The following is a 22553-nucleotide window of genomic DNA, read 5'->3' on the forward strand; positions in this document are numbered from 1 at the left end:
AGGGCCAAGAGTCTCCTTCCTAATCTGTGCTAAGGAGAAGTTGTTTAATATTGAAGAGCTGGATAAACAAAATGTATAGGAAGACAAGTGAATAAGAGAGTGAGATCTGAGAGCATGGGACAAGTAGTAGCTGTGTTTTGGGAGAAGGGTCTCTTACTAAATAAGACCGGGGGTGCAAAGGAGCATGCCCGTGCTCACACGATGCAGAGAAGGGGCTGCTGTGTCAGAGTAGTGAGGATGGAACGGGGAGGAGGCGAGAATACGCTGCCGGGTGCCTGCAAGTGAATGCAATGCGAGGAACCGAGAAGCGCCGGCTAGTTGAGCAGGAGAGGAGACAGACGGGGGCTGGCGCTGCCTCCCTGAGCGAGGGCCGGAGACGAGGCGGCTCGCAGTCGAGAGTGGGCGGAGCGGCAGAGGCCTAACGGTGGCGCCGCGGGCCCCATGGAGACGGGCCCGCCTCTCGACACGGCCCCGCCCGCCGCGGCTCGAGAGAGAGATGGGGCCTACAACCGTGAGCGGAGGGACGTGGAGGTTCGTGTCGTCAGGAGGCCAGTCGCGACTGGACTTCTCCACCAGAAGGCAGTGCGGTCGCACAGCATCCCATTGTGCCGCAGGTTGTCCTTCGGAGCTCCCCACGCGTCGCCTTGCGCATCTCGCGCCCTCTTCTCTCTCTGGGGACCCACTGTCTTTCTGCACCCTTCCTGCTAAGTGTCCTCTCTTGTGCTGTCCCTGAGTCCAAAGCATTCTCTTGTGCTGCTCTCTACTGCCTTCGTCTAACGGATTTGAACTCGACAGTCTGCCTGTCATCTGCTCTTCTGCCTCAGAACATCTGACCCTCTGGGCCCTCCATGGAATCCTTCCTTGTGGGATCTGCTTCTGGCCAGCCGTCTGTTCGGTTGGCAGTGTTTTCTTTTGCTGACACTCGATTGCCTTTTTCTCCCTCTGTGCACTTCAGATTTAGTTAATCTTTTTAACTGTGGTAGCCACCTGGTACATTTGGAGCAACTGTAGCTGGAAGTGTGATACAGAAAGAGCAGATCTTTCTTAGTGTTGCATTTTATAGGCAGGGAGGCAGTACTGTCCATGAATATCCACGATAGTGACTTTTTAAAAAATCATCTACTTCTCCTTACCCAAATGAAGAAGATAGTACTTACAACTATCTGTGCATGGTAGCATGATTTGAACATTGCCAGCAAGAATCAGAATATGAAGAGAAAACATTATTTTAATTGACTTAGGGATATATGTGAAATCTTGGCCAGCAAAATTAAAAGACCATCAGATGATTGTGTCCTTTAGCAGGGTTTCTTCCTCGGTATACATGGGAAGCGCAAGCTTGAATTTTTTTATGCTTCTCACTTCCAATGATCAGAGACTCATTTTTTGATCCTAGAGAACTAGAGTTGTCTAGTTTGTTTGTGAAGAAAAACATTATTTAAATTGTGACATCCTTTAGCATAGAGATTTTGCATAGCATTTGCTGGTTTGAAAATCTCTCTTTCGTTTAAAGAGGTTCAAGAGCTGCTATTTGAAAGGCATGCTTGTCTAATTTGTTCTCTGCATCCCTGCTTATTCAGAAGGGATTATCTGTAATCAGTGACACAGAATAATTCTCTACAGTGAGAGAAGCTGTATTGACTCCAGAGATTTTCCCAAATCTCTGTAGAGAGCTGAGCAGAAATAACAATTTTTTTTAAAGCACCCATACTTCTTAAAAACAATGTTGGTTTTTTTCTTCTACAGAATTTATAATTAGATATGAGGCAAATAGGGAGAATAAACAACAGGAAGAAATGGATGTGAAGCAAGTAAAGGGTTTGCCTGTAAAAGCACAGGCTCTCTGTTGTTTATTTTCTTTTTAAACTAAAAGCAGACAAATCGGACACAGCAGTTAATATTGTTAATAAAAAAGAAGGCTGAACTGTGACTTGACTCATCATACATATCTTGAAGAGAAATATGTGTGCAGCTTGCAGGGTGAAGGGAATAAATGCTTGTTTCCTGAGTTCCATCTGCACATAATTCTTGTTTAATGGAAATACTGTCTTTGGAAGTAACAGTCTCTTTGGGATTATTCTCTGCTTAAAATGGTAATTGTTGTAAAGTGCTGTAAACGGTTCTGGATCAAACTGCATTTATAATGTAGAGATGGCTGGCTAAATTTTAAATGACTGTTTTTAGTTACTGTGGGTGATCTGGGCAAGACACTGAATTTATCAAGGTTACTAAATGCCTGATGTTAGTGTGGCGTATATGCAAATTCATTTAAAGCCAGTTCAGGAATTTTACATGGAGCATATCCTTTGGGAATGGAAGAAGGAGTCTGAGTCTCTTAAATTTCTTTGCCAGGCTGAGCTGGATACTGATCACAGTACAGCAATCATTCTTCTGATCTGCCTTGTCCTTAAGAGTTTTGGGATGAACAAGAGAGGTGTAAAAATGCATGTCTAGACTACACTGAGACAGCACTTCTGATAGACTTGGTTTGTATGCATAAGTGCTGGCTATAGGATTCAGATTAATTCAGGTGAAGTGTAAATTTAAAAGCAAAATCTAGCAGAATATGAAAGTGAATATGCATTTAGTTGTTTGTGACTCTCCAGTTCTAGTTCAGAGTTTTGTCTCTGTAAGTATTATATGATCAGTCTTATCTAATCAAATGCAATGGTCATTCAGCTACATAAAAATATGGTAATATAGAGTTGAAAGTAAATAGAAGGTTGCAGAACAGCATGATAGCAATCTAGGTTTGTTTGGCTGTGTGACAGGCTGCAGCAAACCTGTTAAGTCTTGCAGGGATTAATACAGAGCTTAAAAGGTTCAGTGTACCATTAGAGAACTTAACTGGTCTTGGTACCAGTATCAGCTCCTCAGATTTGTTTGAAATCCTGACGTTACTGGTATTCTTCCACTGGATCTCAGAGAAACTTTTTTGTTGATAGCAATTAAAAGTACTGGGAGAGGAGTGGAAAAGATACAGAGCAGCTTCTATTTTTTAAATGTATCTAAAAGATCAGATATCTGCTGGTCAGCCGTTGTTTTGCAATTTTTTCTTATGTAACAGACATTTTTGAGTGGAGGAGGAACTCATACTTCAGTGGAGGTCTTGCACTACTTTTTAGCAGATCCTCTATATTCTGTATGCAACTAACCTTTTGAAGGATTGTTTTGGGAAATAACATATACTGTTATAATTGGTTTCCACTAAATTATGAGAAAAAGATGTTATGTTGACGGTTTCTTTAGGAAATTATAACATCTTCTCTTAATACTTACGTGTTATCATTCAAAAACTTTCATGTGTGGATCCCTCATGCTTTTTAATGTAAATTTATTTTTGATTTTTGTTTATAGCTCTAGGAATAGCCACATAGATCATCTGCATGAGGATTATGTGAACCTGAAACTTCACATGGAGCAAAAGATTCAAGAACTGGAAGACACTGATGTTGGAAACTGGTATAAGAATGTTGGACAAGTGATGTTGTGTTGCTGCAGTCCCATCTAGCAATCATTTTTTCAATTTTATCTTTTTTAATTAGCATGTTGTGGTTTAACATTGCTGTAGTTGTATAAGTTTGGGGTTTTTTTGGGGTTTTTTTTTTTGCTTATTGTTTTGGTCCTCTAAAAATCGATTACATTTGTAATTACAGTTTAGAAAATTATGCCGTGCTTGTGTAGTAGCTGTTGCTATGCTTGTTTGACAGCTGCCCCTTGTAAGGAACTGCTAAGAATATGCTTAGTAATGTGAGATTGTGTAAGATTATTTTTTGTCATAAGCACACTGCTAAATTCGTTAACCTTGAAACTACAGGAAAGGTCAGCATCTAGAAAGCAGAGGTAGCCTTAGGCAAGATGGATAAATGTACACTGTTTATCATACTCCTAATTACAAGGCGCTTTTTTTCCCCTTCTCCTTCTTATATTCCTATCATTTCACCGTAAAAGGATCATCTTACTAACAGTGAAATTTGGTCTTCAACTGTGATACCCTAGGGAGGCATTATACCACCTCTTTCTATATAACAAACTTTAAAGAATAGCGAAACTTTCCTTCTTTGTTTGTGTATAAAAATGTATTTGATATTGGAATTACTTTTACTAATTTACGTATGAATGTGTTTAGTCCTTAGAACACTTAATTTTTGGCCTGTTGACCGAACCAATATGTAATATTAATGGAAGGGATATTGTTAGGCAGTTGCATCTTCTACCCAACACCTGCCAATCCAGGTCTCGCTGCCCTCAATATAGTAGTCCTGCTAAAATAACGAATCTTCATCCAGGACTCTCTTTCCCGTGGGCTTCCCAAAGACAGTTTATGAACCTACCTGAAGAAGCATGAGAACCTGAATGATATTTGGTAACTGGCTTGGTTTGGAAGTTACGGTGTATTGTGTGGTGAACTGTAATGATAAAGCTGATTAGCTGCTGTCCACAAGCATAAGGCTGCTCATCTAATACTCATGATTTCATACTGGAGAAGAAAAAAGTTATCTCCATTGTTTATGCTTACAACTAAAGAAGCACATCTTCCATGCTTGCCACTGGATCTCCTGCAGTTATTCCCCCTAAACTAACATGATTTTGTATCAATGAGGCAAAATCCCTTGTGATCTCATTCTCTTGTTTTCAGTTGTGATTTATCAATTTAATTCATCAAAGTAGTTTCTCTCAAACACTTTAAAAAATACTTTATCATTTAGCCACTGGATGGCAGCTCACTGCAACCATTTTGTTTCCTGGAAAATCCGTGGCTTCTTTATGAAGAGCTTCTCATACACTTACAAAACATAGATGAAGCAACAATTTGACACTTCTTCAGTGGTATCTTTACTGGTGTCTTTAATTTCCATGTTTTGGAATAACTTGCAATGTTACTTTGGAAGAATTTCACAGTAGAATGTCCATTCTGTAGTACTGTTCATACTTGGGATTGAACTGTAAAGTCTTCTAACAACAGATTCTTGTTTTCCCAAGTATGACAAACAATATGACTGTTTTTATTCCTTTCCTTTAAATTCAAATTCAATGGCTATAAGGGGAGCAAGGTGGGGAGGAAGGGAAGAAGTCTTTCCCACAGTATCCTTTCTCCCAGCAGCCCTCTTGTCACTTCATCTTCAGAGTGGAAAACGTGGTAGTATTTTTCTAGCAACTTTTCAGTAAGGCTCTAGTTTCTTAACTCTTTAGTAGTTCTGCAAGTATACACTTTAAAGGCCTCTTGACTGCAGCCAAAACTCTCGCTTCTAATAGTACTGAATTGTTTTGCTTTAACTTAAACAAAAAGCTTAGACTAGTGAATAGATGTCTCTATGATGTACCTTTAAAATTTTTTCATGTGATTTCTAACTGCCTACTTCTTATGCTGTTTCTATGGCCATTCTGCAAAACCAGAGGGAAACAGTTAAATTTTTATCACCACTAGATCCATATCTGTTATATAAGTTGCGTGCAACTTACAGTAGATTGTACCTAATAATCAATATCCCTTTATTCATGTGCTTAGAATCCACATTTAACTTCTGTTAAGATTTTTTATTTTATATTCGAAAAAGTTTTAAAAAATAAATAAATAAAAAATATCCATAACTTTTAGCATTGGGGAGATATAACACCTTTCTGCTCCTCTAGAAATTAAAATAAAGTTCAGTTATTTCTGCAATGCATAGTCTTTGACATATTACAGGTGCTCAGATGGCTGCAAAGGAATTGAACTTTCATGTCTGTAAGATGGTGGGGGGTTTTGTAAAACAAGGGGTTTTTTCTCTCCTCTCTTCCCAGTGGTTATGAAATCATCTTTTTTTGCAAAGGATACTGTCTGGCTGATGTGTTTCCTTAAATTCCCCTTTGCTGTACAAGTCATCTTAGGGGACCTACCACAGACCAAATGATAGGTTTCATTCAGCACATTCTGATTCTTATTAGAATGGAGAAAGATTATACAATTGTTAAACTCCTCGTACAGTGTTTGAAAGGTCTGAGACAATCCAGTGTTTCCATCAGTACCATTGTTCTAGTGTTACCCATCTGTTACTCCCTTTGTAGGAAGTGCTTCCTGAATTTGATGCGGAAATTAAAAAGAGAGAATGTGAGTTTCACAAGCAGACAGTTGAAAAGGGTTACTTAGTTCTGTCCCATGAAGTTAAGGTAACTTATTTTAAGCTGTTACCCTTTACTCACAGAATGAATGAGTGTATTATAATCTAAAGTGATTCCTGTGTGAAACACATGAAAAGATGACTGTTGTTTTTGCTGTTTTCTTCCACCTATGTGTTGCACAGTTTCCAGGATAGCAGGAAGCATGGGTATTTGTGGTATGCATTCATAGTGTTCATAGTGACTGGTTTTTCTCCTATGCAACCAAGAACTGTATATGGGTATTTGAAAGACCTCTGTCATCCTTCCAGGGCTAGTAATGAGAAATTCACTCTTCAAAAATCTCTATTCTCTGTATGTGCAGTCTTCACTAATCATCATCCAGCATTACTTGGATTCTTCTCTGATGCCCATGTCCACTTGCTTCAGTGCTGTTGTAATTGATGCCTTAATAATTTGACAAACCATATTATATAGGTAGAGGCGAAAAAACCCCTCACATTTAACCAACTCAATACCATTGAGAAAAACAGGCAAACTTTCAGGAAGAGGGCTTGTATGCCTAGAAGTTTGCCATCTTTTTCTAGCTGTGTTGGTTTTTGTGTAATAAAATAAATTATTTCTGCCTATAAACTTTACCTTTAGGGTAGCAAAAGGTTACCTGGCCATTAGAGGTATCCGTGGATTCCTGCATCTTGAATATTGCACGATTGGAGTTTAGTTTCTGGTTTGGTTTACTTGTCTTGGGTGTTCTTTAAAGGACACTGCTATAGTAATGGATCTAAAACCACTTTGTCCTACTGCAGTCTTGACTATAAAGAATGCATGACCAACTGCTGTTCACTCAGCAAGAGCAAAAGAAACACAACTGCATGTATCCTTATTAAATGTAAATTTGCACATGTTGCTTACTCTGTATCATGCAGTTTAAACTCTGATGGCACTTCAGAAGAAACCTTTGATCTTTGCAGTTTTCTGACCTGAGTTCTTGATTAGAGAACTAATAGTTTCAGTTTCTAATACTTGCGCCCTCTATCTCTTCTCTTTCTGCACTGTGTTTTCAAGGTATGTAAATGCTGCAGCCTTTTAGCCTAGAAATGTTGCCCCGACAATGCAGCAATTTTAATTCCTAGCTCTTCTGTATCTCATTTCTGATATCAGCAAAACGGAAACATGCTTTGGATGGAAGTACTGAGAGCAGTATTGGTATTGAAGGCAGTTTATGCCACTTGAGTTGTGGTGACCTCCAAAGCTGATTCTAAATACACATATAGATAGACCCTCAGAGACTACTGAGCTCTAAGCAGTTAAAATGCTTTTGTTCTGTAAAATGCTGAGAGTAGAATAGAATAAAATAAAATAGATAATTTGTAAAATAGAACAAGGAAAGAAGATGAGGACAATAAACAAAGCTGGATTAAACAAAACAAAACCAGACCCAAACAAACAACAAAAATATCCACAAAACCTCCTTAGTATTTATTCTGCTGAAATCAACAGCTTTTCTCTGTGTATCATAGGTATGAAGAACAACCGTCTCTGGCAGCTGAGCGAGAATGGATTCCTAAACAGAGTAAAATGCAAACAGAACTGAACTGGCAGCAGCTCTGTGAGAAAGCTGAATGTAATTCATATCAGAAATCAGAGGATCTAACACACAGACTATCTTCATCAAGAGAGGAGGTAAGAATTTCAAATTAACACTAAGAAATCATCTATTGCATAGAAGCTATGGAGTCCTTCCACCATGGTGTTTCTCAGGGAAGTATGTCTTTAGCCTTCTTTCAAATATCTGTAAAACAGTAATTCTGAATTATGCACAGCAGTTCATCCCATGTATTTGATCAGAGGCCAGATTAATTTCCATGAACACTCTCTAATAGTGGCCTTTTTTCCCTTTCCACATAATCAAGTCGTCTTGAGATATGCTTTTCCTTTGCCATTGTAGCAAAAGATCTCTCTTAGAGCAGCCCCAGGACAGAAAGAATTTCAGATCAGAGTACCACTTAAATTCTATCAAGGGAACAATATTAGTCCTGGAGAACTCTTGGGTATTTTTGTATGGAAAAAAACCTCTTATTTTGTGTAGTGTACAAACTTCTGCTTCTGAAAAATTAAATACATGTTTATTGTTTTGAGACTACTGCACAATGGTCTAACAATTCTCAATGCCCGGTTGCCCTGTGAACTCACAGGTACAGAGGAAACACTTGTTTCTGAAGTTCAGAATGCTGGCATTTACTCTAGTGTTCTATTTTATCATTGTCTTTCCAAAGTGATTCATAGGCATCAATAACTGTAGCATGTGAACACATGTGAGAGATAAATCAGCATGTTCCATTTCACATAAAGAAGGTAAGACAATGAAGCTAAATTATTCATCTGTTAAGGCAGTTTTTGACAGAGCCAAAAGGGATGTGCTTAAGTCCCTGTGCTGTGATTTAAGTATCTTTGATTTCCTTCTTTTTCTTTTTACTTCCCTTTTCGTTTTCCTTTCCCTTCCTTACCTTTCCTTTTCTTTTCTCCATCCCTTTGTCCTTGAGCTACTGACATCCTTTGCCTCCCCTCCTTTCCCTCCATCCTAGGTTGAAGCTGATCTACAGAAAACAGACTACAGGTTGCATGAAGTGAAGACTGTTCTTTCTGCTTTGACTGTTGAGAGAGAACAGACAATACAAGCATGGTTTAATCACAGTATTTCACCTGAAGGGGAGAAACAGGTTAGACAACACTTAATAGTAGACACAGATTAATTCATTCTAAGATAACAGCCTTATGGGCCTTGTTCCCACTGGACTTACTGTAAGCAGTTCATCTGTTTCATATGTTTCATTCAAAATACAGACATATCTAGCCTGGAATACACATGGATTAGGTGTCATGGTCTTAATTATGGCTCTCATTCATTACTCACTGGCAAAAGGAGCAAGCTGGATATAGACAGTTGCTCCAAAATGTGACAATGTACTGTACCATCATGGCAATCAAATGGGAAGAATTAATGTCAGGAGCTTCATTCCTGAGGTTCTATGTCAGTTGCAGTTCAAGGTAGATTTTAAAGTTGTAAAGTTAAAATTTCAAGGCAACGTTTCAAAATACTAATATGCCAGCTTTTTAAAATAATGTCTTGTATTTTAGTATCACTAACTAGTTTTCCTTTCATTGCTACCTATTAAAATGCATATATTTTAAAAAGCCATTCAAAATTGCAAACATAATGCTGGTTTGAAGTCATGCTGAAGGATAACAAATTAGGAGTAGAAAACTTTTTGGTAAAAGACTGAAAGAGTATGCTGCAGTGCACTCTACTAGGCAGCTACAGGTGCTCACCAGTGACCAGTTCAGAGCATGTTACCAAAGCTTGCTAAGAAAAAGCAGTGCTAAGCAAGCCTAGTAGTTCCTGAATGCAGAAAGTGTTGTATTCAGAAAGATGCTTCCTGAAGACAATTTTTATTATAGATAAAAGTAGAGTGCTAGCAAAAACTTGCTATGGAGCAAGTAGTTTTTCCCATTTCATTTCAAACTGGACTGATCTGCTAATTGGTCGTTGAGATACCAAGAGAATCAGGGCAGGGATTCTTCTTTATATTCTTTATATTCTTCTTTCTATTCACTGTTCTGTTCAACTGTGGTTGGCAAGACTGTCTTCATTGTCACTCTTTTCTTTCTGTTTTTAAAAAACTCCAGCTTTTTCACTTTCGGCATGTAGGATAAGCAGTACCCATCTCAGCAAAACCTTTTCGCTCTTTTTTCCTTTTTATGGGAAGGGCCAGTGTTTAAAAAACTAAATAACAAAATTTAAAAGTCTATTATTCTAGTCTAGAACCTTTTCCGTAAAAAATGAAGTGTAAACAAACAGAAGAAGAAAAGTGACTAAGACGTTTTTGTCAATGAGTCCTCATACGGAAGGAATAGTATGCTGGCTAGCCTCTGGTCCAGACGACCGACGCAAGAAAGATTAAAATTTAAATATACCCTAGTATAGTATCTTCAGTATACAGGTCCTTTCTTCAAATTGGTCTGAGACCCCAGGAGTGTGCTAGAAATGTTGCAGTAGACATCCTTGGCCTTACAATAAGCAACTGAGATGTGAAACACACCAGCCTGGAAAATCTTGCTTATAACTTATATTTTAGTATTTAGGTCATGTTTGTTGGACTAGAGCATGCTAATAATATCATACAAGTGCACAGAAAAGGAAAGAGAGGTTCAAGTAATTCTGATTTATTAGGGTTTTTAGGGTTTTCTCTCTAGACCCATTTCCACTTACAAAAATCTGGAACAGTTGCATTTCTGGTTTAAACTGTGATGGTTCATGTGTTACGTTGCAGGTTGAGATGTAGTCCTGGGTCCCAAAATTCATGGGTGTTGCATTGCTACCTACTAGTGCCTCTCCCTGACTCTCCTTAACAGCCTCGGAGAGATTGCAAAAGCAGAATAGTGATTATTTTCATCTTCTGTGTAGCCTGTACTGTTAGGGCAGGAGAAAGAAACTGCAGGGCAGCTGTTGTCTTTATGCCATGGAAATTTAATTTGAAGGGCATTGGCATTCCAGATGACGCTCTCAGATCACACTTGCAGAACAAACGTACGACTGGGAAAATAAGGGGGCTGAAGGAAGTGGGGAATGATGGAGAAGATGGAAACGGAGTAGTGTTTGAGGCTGTGCAAGGCATAAATGTTGAGACTGCATTATTTTGCTGAAGTGTCTTAAGCACCTCATGGATTGGCATGCCCTCTGAAAAGGCAGAACTGCTGCTTTGCAACAATTTAAGCTTAGGGTTAAACATCAAGAAACATTTTAGCAACATTTAGATACAAATACTCGAAAGACATTTCACGATCTTTTCCATGTGAAAAACATCATATTTGGACGGCTTGTGAATTAGGATTTGTTTAGTGACTGTAGGAGTGTATATTCTCCTATTGCATGGCTTTCTAATATTCCTGTATCAAATAGTATCTGCATTTCTTAAATGGATGATGACACATGTTTCTGTCAGTGAAAGAAGATTTTTACAGGGGTAGAATCTAAATTCTACATTCTCTGTTTTGATGAAACCACAGTTATAATACATTACCATTGGTCAAACAAAACATTTAAAAATCTTTGCAGACATACTTTGAATGAAGAAACAGCAAAAGTAAATAATATCGGGGCCCTAATATCCCCGTCTTTATATCCCATTGGTCCTACTAGGTATTTTTTCCTGAAGATTGTGCTGGAATTTCAAGTGACCAGGAAACGTGTTTTCAAATCAATGTCTGTGTTTTCTAGATAATGTCCATTGCCCAGGTTATCTGGGTGTAGTCCATACACTCCTTCCCATTTTTTGGTTTAGCGGAGGACATCCAGCTTCTTTATGTTTGTTGGGGCTTAGAATTTTTTTGTTTGTTTGTTTGGGGTTTGTTTTGGTTTGGTTTTTTGTTTGTTTTGGTTTTGGGGTTTTTTGTTTGTTTTGTTTGGGGGGGGTGGGTTTTTTTCCCCTTTATTTATTTATTTATTTGTTTGTTTCCCACACCCCACACACTCCCCCCCCACACACAGCCCCCCGGGAATTTTCTTCCCATTTGTTGTCAGGGAGATGGTGAATGGATAGCGATCCAGCGACAAGAGACGTGGCCTTGGCATACGGTCGTAGTGGTTCTGGGGGAGCGGGGTGGGGGGGGGGAGCAGAGTTATTTTGGCAGTTTCTTAGCTGGGGGTGGGCAGTCTTTGCCCGGTTGGGAGCAGAGACGGTCGTGTGGCTTTTCTTCGCTTTGGACCTCTCCCGCGCAGCGGTTTTTCAACACTGCCATGGAGATCTGCCTGCCGCCGGCTTGTGTGTCCGTTGCTTGCAAGAGAGAAAGGGAGTCCGGCTCCTCCATTGACTGGGATTTCGCCGTCCTGCCAGCGCCGAGGGAGACCAGCACAGTCCACGTGGGTGCCTGGGGAAGTCATTCCCTCCGCCCCTCTCCGGAACCACCGCATAGAGGACCGCCTGAAGCCGGAGCAGCACGGCCGTCGGACCTCTTTGTACGGTAGTGCGACATCGTGGTAAAGCCCTGCCTCCCTTCCCAGGGTGTACCGGCTGCCGTTAGCCGTGTCGAAGACCGATCACCGATCGCGTGGGTGCCTGGGGGAGTCAATCCTTCTTCCCTCTCTCTCATTTGAGCTGCCACCATCACCAGGGAGGTCCTGATCTTGCACTTGAAGGCCCGGGGGAGTCACTGCATCCTCTCCGCCTCGACACGAGCCAACAGCGCCCCCTGTCGGTTATCGTCGTAACTACACCAAAGGGGAAATTGCTTGATGGGCGGGAAAAGGCTGTTACTGGGTTATCTTTTAGTCGTTGCTGTTGTTTTGTCTTGTTATATAGATATATAGTCTACTAAGGAACTGTTATTCCTTTTTCCATATCTGTACCTGGAAGCCCCATAATTTCGAAGTCGTAATAATTTGGAGGGAGGGGGTGATCTTTCCATTCCAGGGAGATTCCCATCTTCCTTGGCAAATATCTGTCTTTTAAACGAGGACAATGTTATTGTCAACAGATGATCTCCGATGACGCTTTCAAGAATTTGACAGGTCAGAAAGGAGACTGCTATTACTGCTATTGGGCCCGCAGGTTCCTTAAGGAGAGGGGTTACCTACGCATGGAAGAGAGATAAACGACACCTGCAGAACAACAGTTATAAAACACAGCCAGCTCTGGCACCGTGGTCCTCCCCATCTGTGCCTCCTCCTATAATGTTCTCAGTACAGCACTTTTTTCCCTGGAAAATCCTCAATAAACAAATATATTTCTTCTCCGTCTATAGTACTTTTCTCCTACGTATGTTCATGGGTTGAAAGTATGAGGATCTGTATGTGTGGTGGTGTGGAGAGAATATGTGTCGCTTATTAATGAAGCGTTCTTTTTGTCTTCTACTTTTATTTTCCAGATATTTCAGTATGATGATAAAAGTTCTCTGTACAAAGATATTCCTGCCTTGGAAATAAAAAAGCTGCAGGAACAGAATGCCAGTCTTCGGAATGCTATTACACAAATGAGGAAAGAAATGGAGAGTCTTGATGAGCAGATGTTGTCCTCTCTTCCTCTAACAGAAAACAGACAGCTTGCAGAACAAGGTGACAACTCTTGATGAAGAACTTTAAATTCAGTTAAGGAAGTTTAGCAGTCACAGCCACAACCTATAAGGGCTACCCAATCCATGAGTGTGTAAAAATCATTACTGTGGGGTTCTCAAGATTGCACAGTACCCAAGCACACAGTAGTCTGAGATTCTGTATTACAAATTACTACAAAACAATTATTAATAGAAACAAATACACACACACATTATAAGTCACTACAAAATTACCACTAGAAAAGCAACTGTGTATATATTTTGCAAGAGTGAAGCAAATATATGTATATTACAAGTTATGACAGAATTCCTGATAGTGAAGCCAGTATGTAGAATCACAGAATGGTTTGGATTGGAACGGATCTCCTAGTCCAAACCCCCCTGCCATGGGAGTTTACAGTGTATCTGTTCACAGAATATGCACTGAAGTGGTATACAAAAGGAGGTTCAGGGGGAACTTACCACTACGTGCAACTACCTGAAAGGAAGTTGTGAGGTGGGGATCAGTCTCTCTTTCCTACTAATAAGCAATAGGACAACAGAAATGACCTCAAGTTATGCCAGTGGAGGTTTGGATTGGATATTAGGAAAAATTTCTTTTTGGGAAGGCTTATTCAAGCACAGGCTGCCCAGGGAGATGGTTGAGTCATCATCCCTGGAGGTGCTTAAAAGGCATGTACGCCTGGGCATTTGAAGACATGTTTTAGTGGTGGACTCGGCAGTGTTAGCTTACTGGTTTCACTTGATGATATTAAAGGTCTTTTCCAACCTAAATAATTCTGTGGCCCTTATGATTCTGTAACTAGATATTTATATGCATGAGACAGTGTTCTGAAGGAGCTCTTGCTATGAAAACCGAAACTCTCTATGAATACATATACATTCATATTATACTCTTCTTTTAGGTTCATTGAGCACAAACAAAGTTTCAACTGGAACCATGCTGAGCAACGTCAAAGTCAGCTCAACTAAGTTGGATTGTATGGTAAACCCGGACACAGAAAAGGTGTGATGAGGTTTAAACTACCTAAAAGTATATGTATGCGTGTGTGTAATTAAATACATAGTGTATTACTTTTGTGTGAATAAATATTATAAACTGAACTAATATGTGCTTATGTGATTGGTTAGATGAGAGCCAGCAAAGATTTTTTCAGCTGAACTTACGCTTATTCTTTCAAGGCAATAAATTTTGACTAGTCATCCCTTGGCACAAGTAATTTCTGATCTTGCAAGCCAGTTTTGATGGGTTTTTTTCCCACTTGCAAATGCTTAAGCTACTGTGTGTCACCTCTCAATTTCCATTGTAAATCCACATTTTAGCCTTTTTTTTTAAATACCAAGTGCAACGTGGTATGACCAGGAGAAAGTACCAAGCTCCAGTGCTGTCTTGGAGTGCTCACTACTAAGGAAAAACCCACTGGGTGTGGGAGCATATTTTGCTCTGTTCAAGGGCTTACAAACATCATTCCCACTGTGTTATTTTAAAGGGTAAGAACAATATGAGCATTCAAGTGGCAATGGCATCTCTAGGGAAAAATAATAACGGAATTGAAAACTGGGACAAATATCTAGTACTATGTAAGGAGTAAGTCACTGTATGTTCTCCTCTTCCTGTCTCCCAGCAACTTCATGGTGTAGTAAACAGAATCTGAAGTAAGATAGTTTAAAAAACAATTTTAAAAAATCAGGGTTTTCCAATTGTCAAGTCGTCTGTAAGATCTACTGGTATCATCTACCAGTATATTATCATGCTTTAATCTTACTGTTAGGACTCACCAGTAACGATCTAAGTTCAAGAAAATTGAAATAATAGCTAAGTAATAAATAAGCATGAAAGGTCCTGATTGAAAAGCTAAGAGCTTTAAAAGCTGAAACAATATCAATGTTTAAATAAAACTTAGGACTCTTGTGAACCTTGTGTGGAAACATGCATAACCAACCATGCACAGATCATGTTTAATCGCAGTTTTATCTCTTTGCTAAATATAGAAGGGAATTGTTTGTTCATGCTGTCAAATTATGTTTAGAAAGTTGTGTGCCAGTACAGACAGGGCAGATTTATTTTTTCTCTTTGGCCACTTCCAGAATTAGGTGAAAATTACATTTTATACCAATTCGTTTTTGTTGTTGCTGCAGAAAATGTTTTACAAACTACTGTCCAAGGTGCATTCTGATTTTCTTTGCATTTCTGTAAGTGAGGATAGAGCCTTAAAAAAAAAAATTGAGAGTGACTTTGCCTTGGAGACTGTAAGATATGAACTTTCTCTGTTCCAGAGGTTAATCTTTTGCTTCATGATGCTGAATTATAATTGAATGCTCATGGCTGGATATGAGAACAGGAACAATTTCAGGCAGTGATTTGCACCTTCATTGTGAAGTGCTGAATTACTTATGCTTTATATGTATAGACACGTAGCAAATAGGGGATATGCAGGCCAAAACTTCAAGGGAATAAAATGCTGGAATTGTAGTTGATGCTGTCTTCACTGAAGTTGAAGTATTGTTTCCTGCCTATTTCTGCTGTCTGCTTTATATTTTCTTTCTCAGTACATAACAAGACTTCTTAGACATAGACTGAGCTGGAAGCAGCCCTGAAAATATCTTAAAAACAATGGGCAAAACTTCCATTTTAATTTCTTACTGGATTTCACAAGTACTTATCTTTAGCACTTTTCTGCACTTTTTCTGTGCTTCTTACATTTATTAATTGCATGCTAAGGATGTAGTTAAGGCCATGAAGAATTACAGGCAAAAATGTTTCTACCTCAGGGAGTTCAGAATCTGTTGAGCAATAATGGTGACTAAACATAGGGGTGCAGGTGTGAAGTCAGTAAAGAGAGCCATAGTTTTAGTTTTCTATTTTCCATTTAATATAACAGTTTCTGTAACCATAATCTAGAAATTATAGACTCCAATGCTAAAGAAGAGGAAAGTTTATTGTGGAAACTAGTAAAAAGAGCATGTAAACTTTTGAGTGTGTGTGTATTTTTATTTTGTACCAGCTCTGAGGAGAGTTTTTCCTTCCACTCTTCCTTAGTACCCATTTTTTCAGTGTTTTCTCTCCTTAGTACTGCAGAATTTTGCACAGATCTAAAGGTAAAAAGATTTCTGAGTTCCACTCCTAACTCTACAGCTTACAGTCTGTCACCTGAAAAAAAAACCAAACCAAACCCAAACGTCTGTGCAATGCTGTGGAATCTTTTTCTGGAAAGTTCAGGAAAAATAAAAGTTTAAGCAAGTGGCATCCCATGCCCCAGGCGGGTGATGTGGTTTTGCCTTTTGATCTGGTGAAGGTGGTCCACAGTGTGAGAACGAGTGGTGCCATAACTGGTCATTGCCTTCACCTCTCTTTATGTTAAGCCTTAGTATGTCAATTGCACTGAGGAAGGCAAGACTGTAAGAATTTGTGGCTACTTGTATTAATTCCTTTTATACAAATAGATGCATGTCAAAGTGGTGTTCCTTTTTCCTTTTACTTTGCTGTCTTAGTATTTTTAGACTCTAGTCCTGCACTAATTTCTCTACCTTTCTCCCCCATACTGTTTGTAGGCCTGCATGCTTTTCCTGTATGTTTTCAAGAGCCTTCCTTTTCATGATGAAACTATCCAAAGAAATAAGAGCATGGGAGTTGCATGGTACAATAAGGCAACAATGGTTTGGTTTTTTCTCAGTATGGACAATAGCTTTCAATGTGTACTTCTTGAATTGTAGTGTTTAGAGCGATTTAGTCGAAAACTGATTCGGATTGCACAGTTAGTGTAGTACGCTTCTAACTGGTTTATATGTAGAAGAGTAAACATACCAATGAGTAATTATAAAACAATTTTAATGCACATGATACATTTAGATACTTGTGGCAATGTGTGAAATGTAAAATGTTTATAGGGAGATAACTGTTCAGTGAATGATGACTATTTAAATGGATATCAAAAAGTCTCCTCTGTGGGGACTGAAAGAAGACAGTATATAGGTCTTGAAAAACAAGGATGTGGTCTTTTGGGTATATACCTTATCATAATATATATCTGCAGGTGGACTCAGGTTGGCAGAGACAAAACAGATTGTAGAATCTTTACTTTTCAGTAAATGTTTTAAGTCATATCTACCCCTTATGTTTGTATGTGCACAATGGCTAAAAAAAGAAGGATTTGTAGCAGATTGCTATTTGGTATAAAGAGGCTTTTTCCACATTTTATCTTAAAATTAAATGTTCTTTAGTTTACAGTTATACAGTTATGTGTATTATTTTATACTGATAGTTAACAATATCTGTGGGAATGTCTCAGGCTGTTACAGTGTTTTGCTCCGCAGTTTAATTTGCCCTATACTGCTAACATAATCTTGAAAATGGACCCTAAAAAATGGGCCGTAGTCTTCAACTTCACGCGTTTTCCTCAACTGGCTTCTCATGCGTATTTGTACAGATCTCTGAACCTACAGACCTCACTTTCAAAATATTCATTATAAGCACTGTCTGTTTTATTCAGGAGCCAGAACCCAAAGCTCTTGAAGAAAACATGGTAGATTTTGGACAACAGTTACCTGATGTAGGTACTGGTGTTGGTTGTCAGTATTGTGTCAAACGCACTCTACGAGGAATGCAAAATAAACTCAAGGAAGCAGCAAGAAAAATCTCAATTCTGAGCCAAGAAAAGCAGCAGCTGATTGAAATGGGAAACAGACTCAGGGCAGAACGTGGAATGCTGTTAAAAGAAGGTAAATTTATTCTAAAGAAAAGTGCTAGCATATATATTTGGAATAAAACAGGGGAATCAGTTCATCCTTTGAGCTGGAGAAAGCGAGGCTTTGTTATAAAAACAAGGTGCTGGACCTGACTGATCCCTGATCTGCATAGCTCATGTGAGACTGTGGTACTAATCCTTGCAAGTAAGATTATCCTGTGATAGGAGATGCTAAGATAGAACAATGAGTCTGTATGTAGTACGCTTCTAACTAGCTTATGTGTGGAAGAGGAAACATACCAATGAGTAATTGTAAAACAATTTTAATGCACATGATGATACACTTAGATAGAGTCTGTATGTGCTGACTTCTGTTGATAAACATCTTAGATGAGGTGCCTAGATGTCAGTGTGCGAACTGGAACTTGAACTTTAAGACTTTGTTTATGAGCAGAAAAGACGTACTGTATCTCTTGGAATAAAAACTAATGCTTTAGGAAAGTGGAAGAGAAAGCAGAATAAGCTTACTGTAGAGTAAACTTGAATTAAGAGTATATATAATGTAAAAAGATTTCACTGTGGATATTTGAGTTCCATGCATAGTTCTTCTGGCAATGAAGCAAGGAAAAAACCACAAGGCCCATTTCTGCATAGCATTGAAACCATCTGCAATGAGAAGGCCCGTGTTCTGTGGTTCATTTATACCTGCTGTAAACACTTGCTGGAAATGTAATATTGATGACAAAATAACAACAAAGAATGCCTTCCTCAGTATATCCTTTCTTTTATAGGACTTTGGCATCCTGTTAGCTCTAAACACTGCACAATCTGTATTGGTAGTCTTCTTCCAAGAGAACTTGTCAAAAGAACACAGTGTCAGCTATCAGTTCTAAATCATCTACAGCACAGCCTCTCATCACAGGTAATTATATGCTCTCTGAAATCTAGTGATAATGAGCCATTAAGCCAGTTATAATTCCATGAATATAACTTACCTTAAAATTCTGCATTTCAATTACTCTTACTGAGTTTAGCTCAAATCTATCTTTGGAAGGTTCCTTAGAATGATTGCACATCCGGAGCTGGAAGGAACCCATGAGGATCTTTGAATTTGATGTCACACAGGACAATCTAGAAGTTAAGCCGTTTATCTTAAGGGCATTATCCCAAACGCTTTTTGAACACAGACAGGCTTGGGGCCGTGAGCATGCCCTGGGGAGTTTGTTCCACTGCTTGACCACCCTCTCAGGGAAGAATTGTCTGAATTTCCCTTGATGAAGATTTAAGCCATTCCTCCACATGCTATCACCAGACACCAAAACCAAAGATCAGCACCTCCTACTCTGCTCCCCCATCATGGAAGGAAGTTATAGAGAGCAATGAGGTCATCCACCAGCCTCCTCTTTTTTGAGCTGAACAAGCCAAGTATCCTCAGACACTCCTCATAAATCTAGCCATCTAGTCTTTTCACCATCTTTGTTGCCCTCCTTTGGACACATTCTAATATTTCTATATTCTTCTCATATTGTGGAGCCTAAAAATGCACACAGTACTTGAGGTAAGGCCATACCAATGCTGAGCATAGTGGGACATTCACTCCTTTTGGCTGTTTGGCTGTACTATGCTTAACATACTGAGGACACAGCTGGCACTTCTGGCCACCAGGATACACTGTTGACTCGTGCTGAGCTTGCCAGCAATCAAAACCCCCAGATCCCTTTCTTCAGGGCTGCACTTCAGCCTCTTGTCCCACAGTGTATACAGACATCCATGACTGTAGTCCCAGGTACAGAATCCAGCTCTTTTGCTTCCATTAAATTTCATGCGGTTGGTGATTGCCAAGCATTCCAGTCTATCAAGATCTCTTTGTAAGGTCTCTCTACCCACAAGGGAATCGATGAGTCCTTCTCATTTAGTATCATCAGCAAACTTAGTGTACACTCAACTCGTGTCCAGGTCGTTGATCAAAGACTGGAGAGAATTGACCCTAAAATTGAGCCCTGGGAAACACCATTAGGCCATAAGGCAGATGGTTCCCTATAAGTTTAAAGGGTTTGGGACTTCAAAAGTAATATTTTAAAACATGATCTTCAGCCAAGGTATTTCAGAAATACACGTGTTTATGCAGCATAAATGCAATCCTAAATTACAAATTTATTAAGGCTTAGTTTTAACTAAGCAAGAAAGGCCATTTGAAGGACTTGCACTGTGTTCTAACATAAACATTAAAATGATTAATCAGTGAGGATATTTCCAAATACAGTGGTGGGATTTTAAAGCACCCATGTCCAAATGACTATAATAGCACCTTTTCCATATATGAAAGCAGGATGTATAGTTAACCTGTCAAAATATTTTGTAATTAAAATACAACATTTAATAGTTAAATTGCAACGTTTATCAGAGAGACTAATGAATAAATCCTGGTTTCCTTAGTAGTTAGTGGTAGACCTCCCAGTAACTTTGATAATCAGGATTTCACTATGTACTTAATTCATCAGCAGATTTGTTCCTGTGAGGATTGAGTCAGAACGGTTGATTGTCATCGTAGTTTTGAGGGCAGTGAACAATGTTCTTTCAGAAAGGGTGAGGTTGTTGCTCTGAGGTATAAAACTGCAGCAGAATTATTAACCAAGTTTAGCTGGGGAAACACTTCCTCTGGGAACCACTCTGGGCAAGTTGTTACGGTGTTTGGTCACTCTCTCAATAAAGAAGGTTGGCATTTGGTTGGGGTATTCTTTCCCCTTATACTTAAGTGAGGTGTCCTGTACTTACCTTTTGCCCATTGTCACTTGGTCTTCCACTGTATACTGCTGAGAAGACTCCAACTCAGTCATCTTTATCTCCTTCCACCATCCTCATCAGATGCTTATACATGTTGAAAAGATCACTCTTGATCTATCTCTTCTGGAGGCCAGCAAGGCCAGCTGCCCCAGCCTCTCCTTCTACGTCAGATGTTCCAATTCCCTGATCATCTTTGTGGCTGTTTGCTGGTTTGCTGTTTGTGGCTGCTGCATTATGTTCATGTCTTTCTCATGCTGGGGAGCCCAAAAGTGGACACAATACTCTAAATGTGGTTGCACCAGTGCTTGGTAGAGGAAATCATCACCTCCCTTGGCCTGCTGGCAGTACTTTTTTTGGTGCAGTTGAGTATGCTGTTAGCTGAAGGCTTCGTGAATGCATTGCTGCCTCATGTTCAACTCATAGTTCCCCAGGTCTCTTGTTTCTTATCTGCTGAGCTGCTTTCCAAACAGTCAGCCTCCAGCATATTAGTTTGAAACTACAGTCTCCTCTGCCTTTGGGGGAGAAAATCAGCTGAATTTAAGCTAATGTCCTCTGTTTATTTTTAATTCTCCCTTTATGTATTCCTACCTGTCTTAATTGAAATCAAAAAAAGTTTTGAGAGCCTAGACCAGAGCCTTTTTGTGGATTTCTAAAGTTCATTCAGGAATATGTAAGAGATTGAAGTTAAATGTTTCTCTTTTCACCTACTAAAATCTGTAGAATTATCTCTAGATAATATGAAACCATACGGGATATAATCCCACCGTGTTGTCATATTGCACTAAGAAATCACAACTTTCAGCTATCTACTTGAAAATTTTGTCATCTCAATACATTCTAAAAATGTCTTAGACATTTTCATACATAGACACATTCTAAAAAGATGGAATAACTATGCCTTTGTGTTAAGCATGCCATCCTGTGGGGCTTTTAGCTTGCAATTATCACTAATTCTTCAAAAGTTATCTGGTTGGCCTAGGTATACTATGAAGTATATGAACCATCTGGCCAGACAGTTTGAATGACAAAAGTGAGTTTCTTAAAAAAGAGCCAGTGTAAGTAAATTCTAATTAATATTTTATTTTTCTTACAGTTAAGAATGATGCTAAAGAAAAGAAAAAAAGAAAAAGCATATTTACCTCTGTTGCTTCGAGTAAATGCTACAAATTAGGTAAAGGAAGGTTAAGTGACTCGGCTGGCCCAATCGTTTTGGCAATTTAGTTATGCCAAAACAACCAGATATATTTCTTCTCCTGTGAAGTAAAACAGCACTACAGATTAGCCATGTGACTGTACCCATCAGGGATGTTAGCTGGACTAATTACAAAAACTTCTGGGTTAGTAGATCTAAGAAAATACTGTACAAGTTTGAACTGCAAAGGTCATCCAGCAATTAAATTTGAGAACAAGTACTGACAGGGTCAAGTTCAATGGTCTTTAGGCAATCTGGTCTTTAGGCAAACAGTTATGCAGCTTCTGCACAGGATTGCTATTCTCTTGGATAAAGAATAGTAGTAAAAACAAGTAGTACTTTTTTGGAGGGCTCACACATTTGAGTCTGAAAGGAAAAGGCTCTCCAAGCATCCAAAATATGCAGGAGTATTTCACCCAGAAGAGGCATATTATTTGGGAAAGAAAATGAATACATATATTCCTTGGCTAAGGTGAATTTGTCAGACTGAACCTATGGGAACATTTTTGAATATGTTCTAAGGGAACCTGGCAGAGATGAACACTGCATTTGGACATCCCACCACAGGTACTTGAATTTCTCTTAGCTTCTTCCTAGCAGAAGGTATCCAACAGGAGGGGCACTCCTGTCTGGTAGACAAAGGTTGCCTGAAGTCCAAAAGGCTGTGCTGCTAGAGTCAATTA

The 22553-nt window shown here is 39.2% G+C and overlaps 1 protein-coding gene across 7 annotated transcripts in view; it reads left to right on the forward strand.

Annotated features, from left to right (window-relative positions):
- The window catches only part of CCDC57 (coiled-coil domain containing 57), a 38772-nt gene that overhangs the window by 5357 nt on the left and 10862 nt on the right, over positions 1-22553 (forward strand). For 3 of the 7 annotated variants that reach the window (XM_032128651.1, XM_032128655.1, XM_032128654.1), the window contains exons 2-8: positions 3358-3462; positions 7620-7782; positions 11879-12115; positions 13024-13210; positions 14115-14215; positions 17700-17928; positions 18686-18816. In XM_032128651.1, the coding sequence (XP_031984542.1) occupies positions 3358-3462; positions 7620-7782; positions 11879-12115; positions 13024-13210; positions 14115-14215; positions 17700-17928; positions 18686-18816 (1153 nt within the window). Of the gene's footprint in view, positions 1-3357; positions 3463-7619; positions 7783-11878; positions 12116-13023; positions 13211-14114; positions 14216-16761; positions 16848-17699; positions 17929-18685; positions 18817-21771; positions 21850-22553 lie in introns of those variants that run through there. The other 4 variants (XM_032128657.1, XM_032128656.1, XM_032128652.1 and 1 more) reach the window with 4 other exon arrangements.

This window comes from Corvus moneduloides, chromosome 19 (genome assembly GCF_009650955.1).
Source record: "Corvus moneduloides isolate bCorMon1 chromosome 19, bCorMon1.pri, whole genome shotgun sequence".
Classification (NCBI taxonomy): domain Eukaryota; kingdom Metazoa; phylum Chordata; class Aves; order Passeriformes; family Corvidae; genus Corvus; species Corvus moneduloides.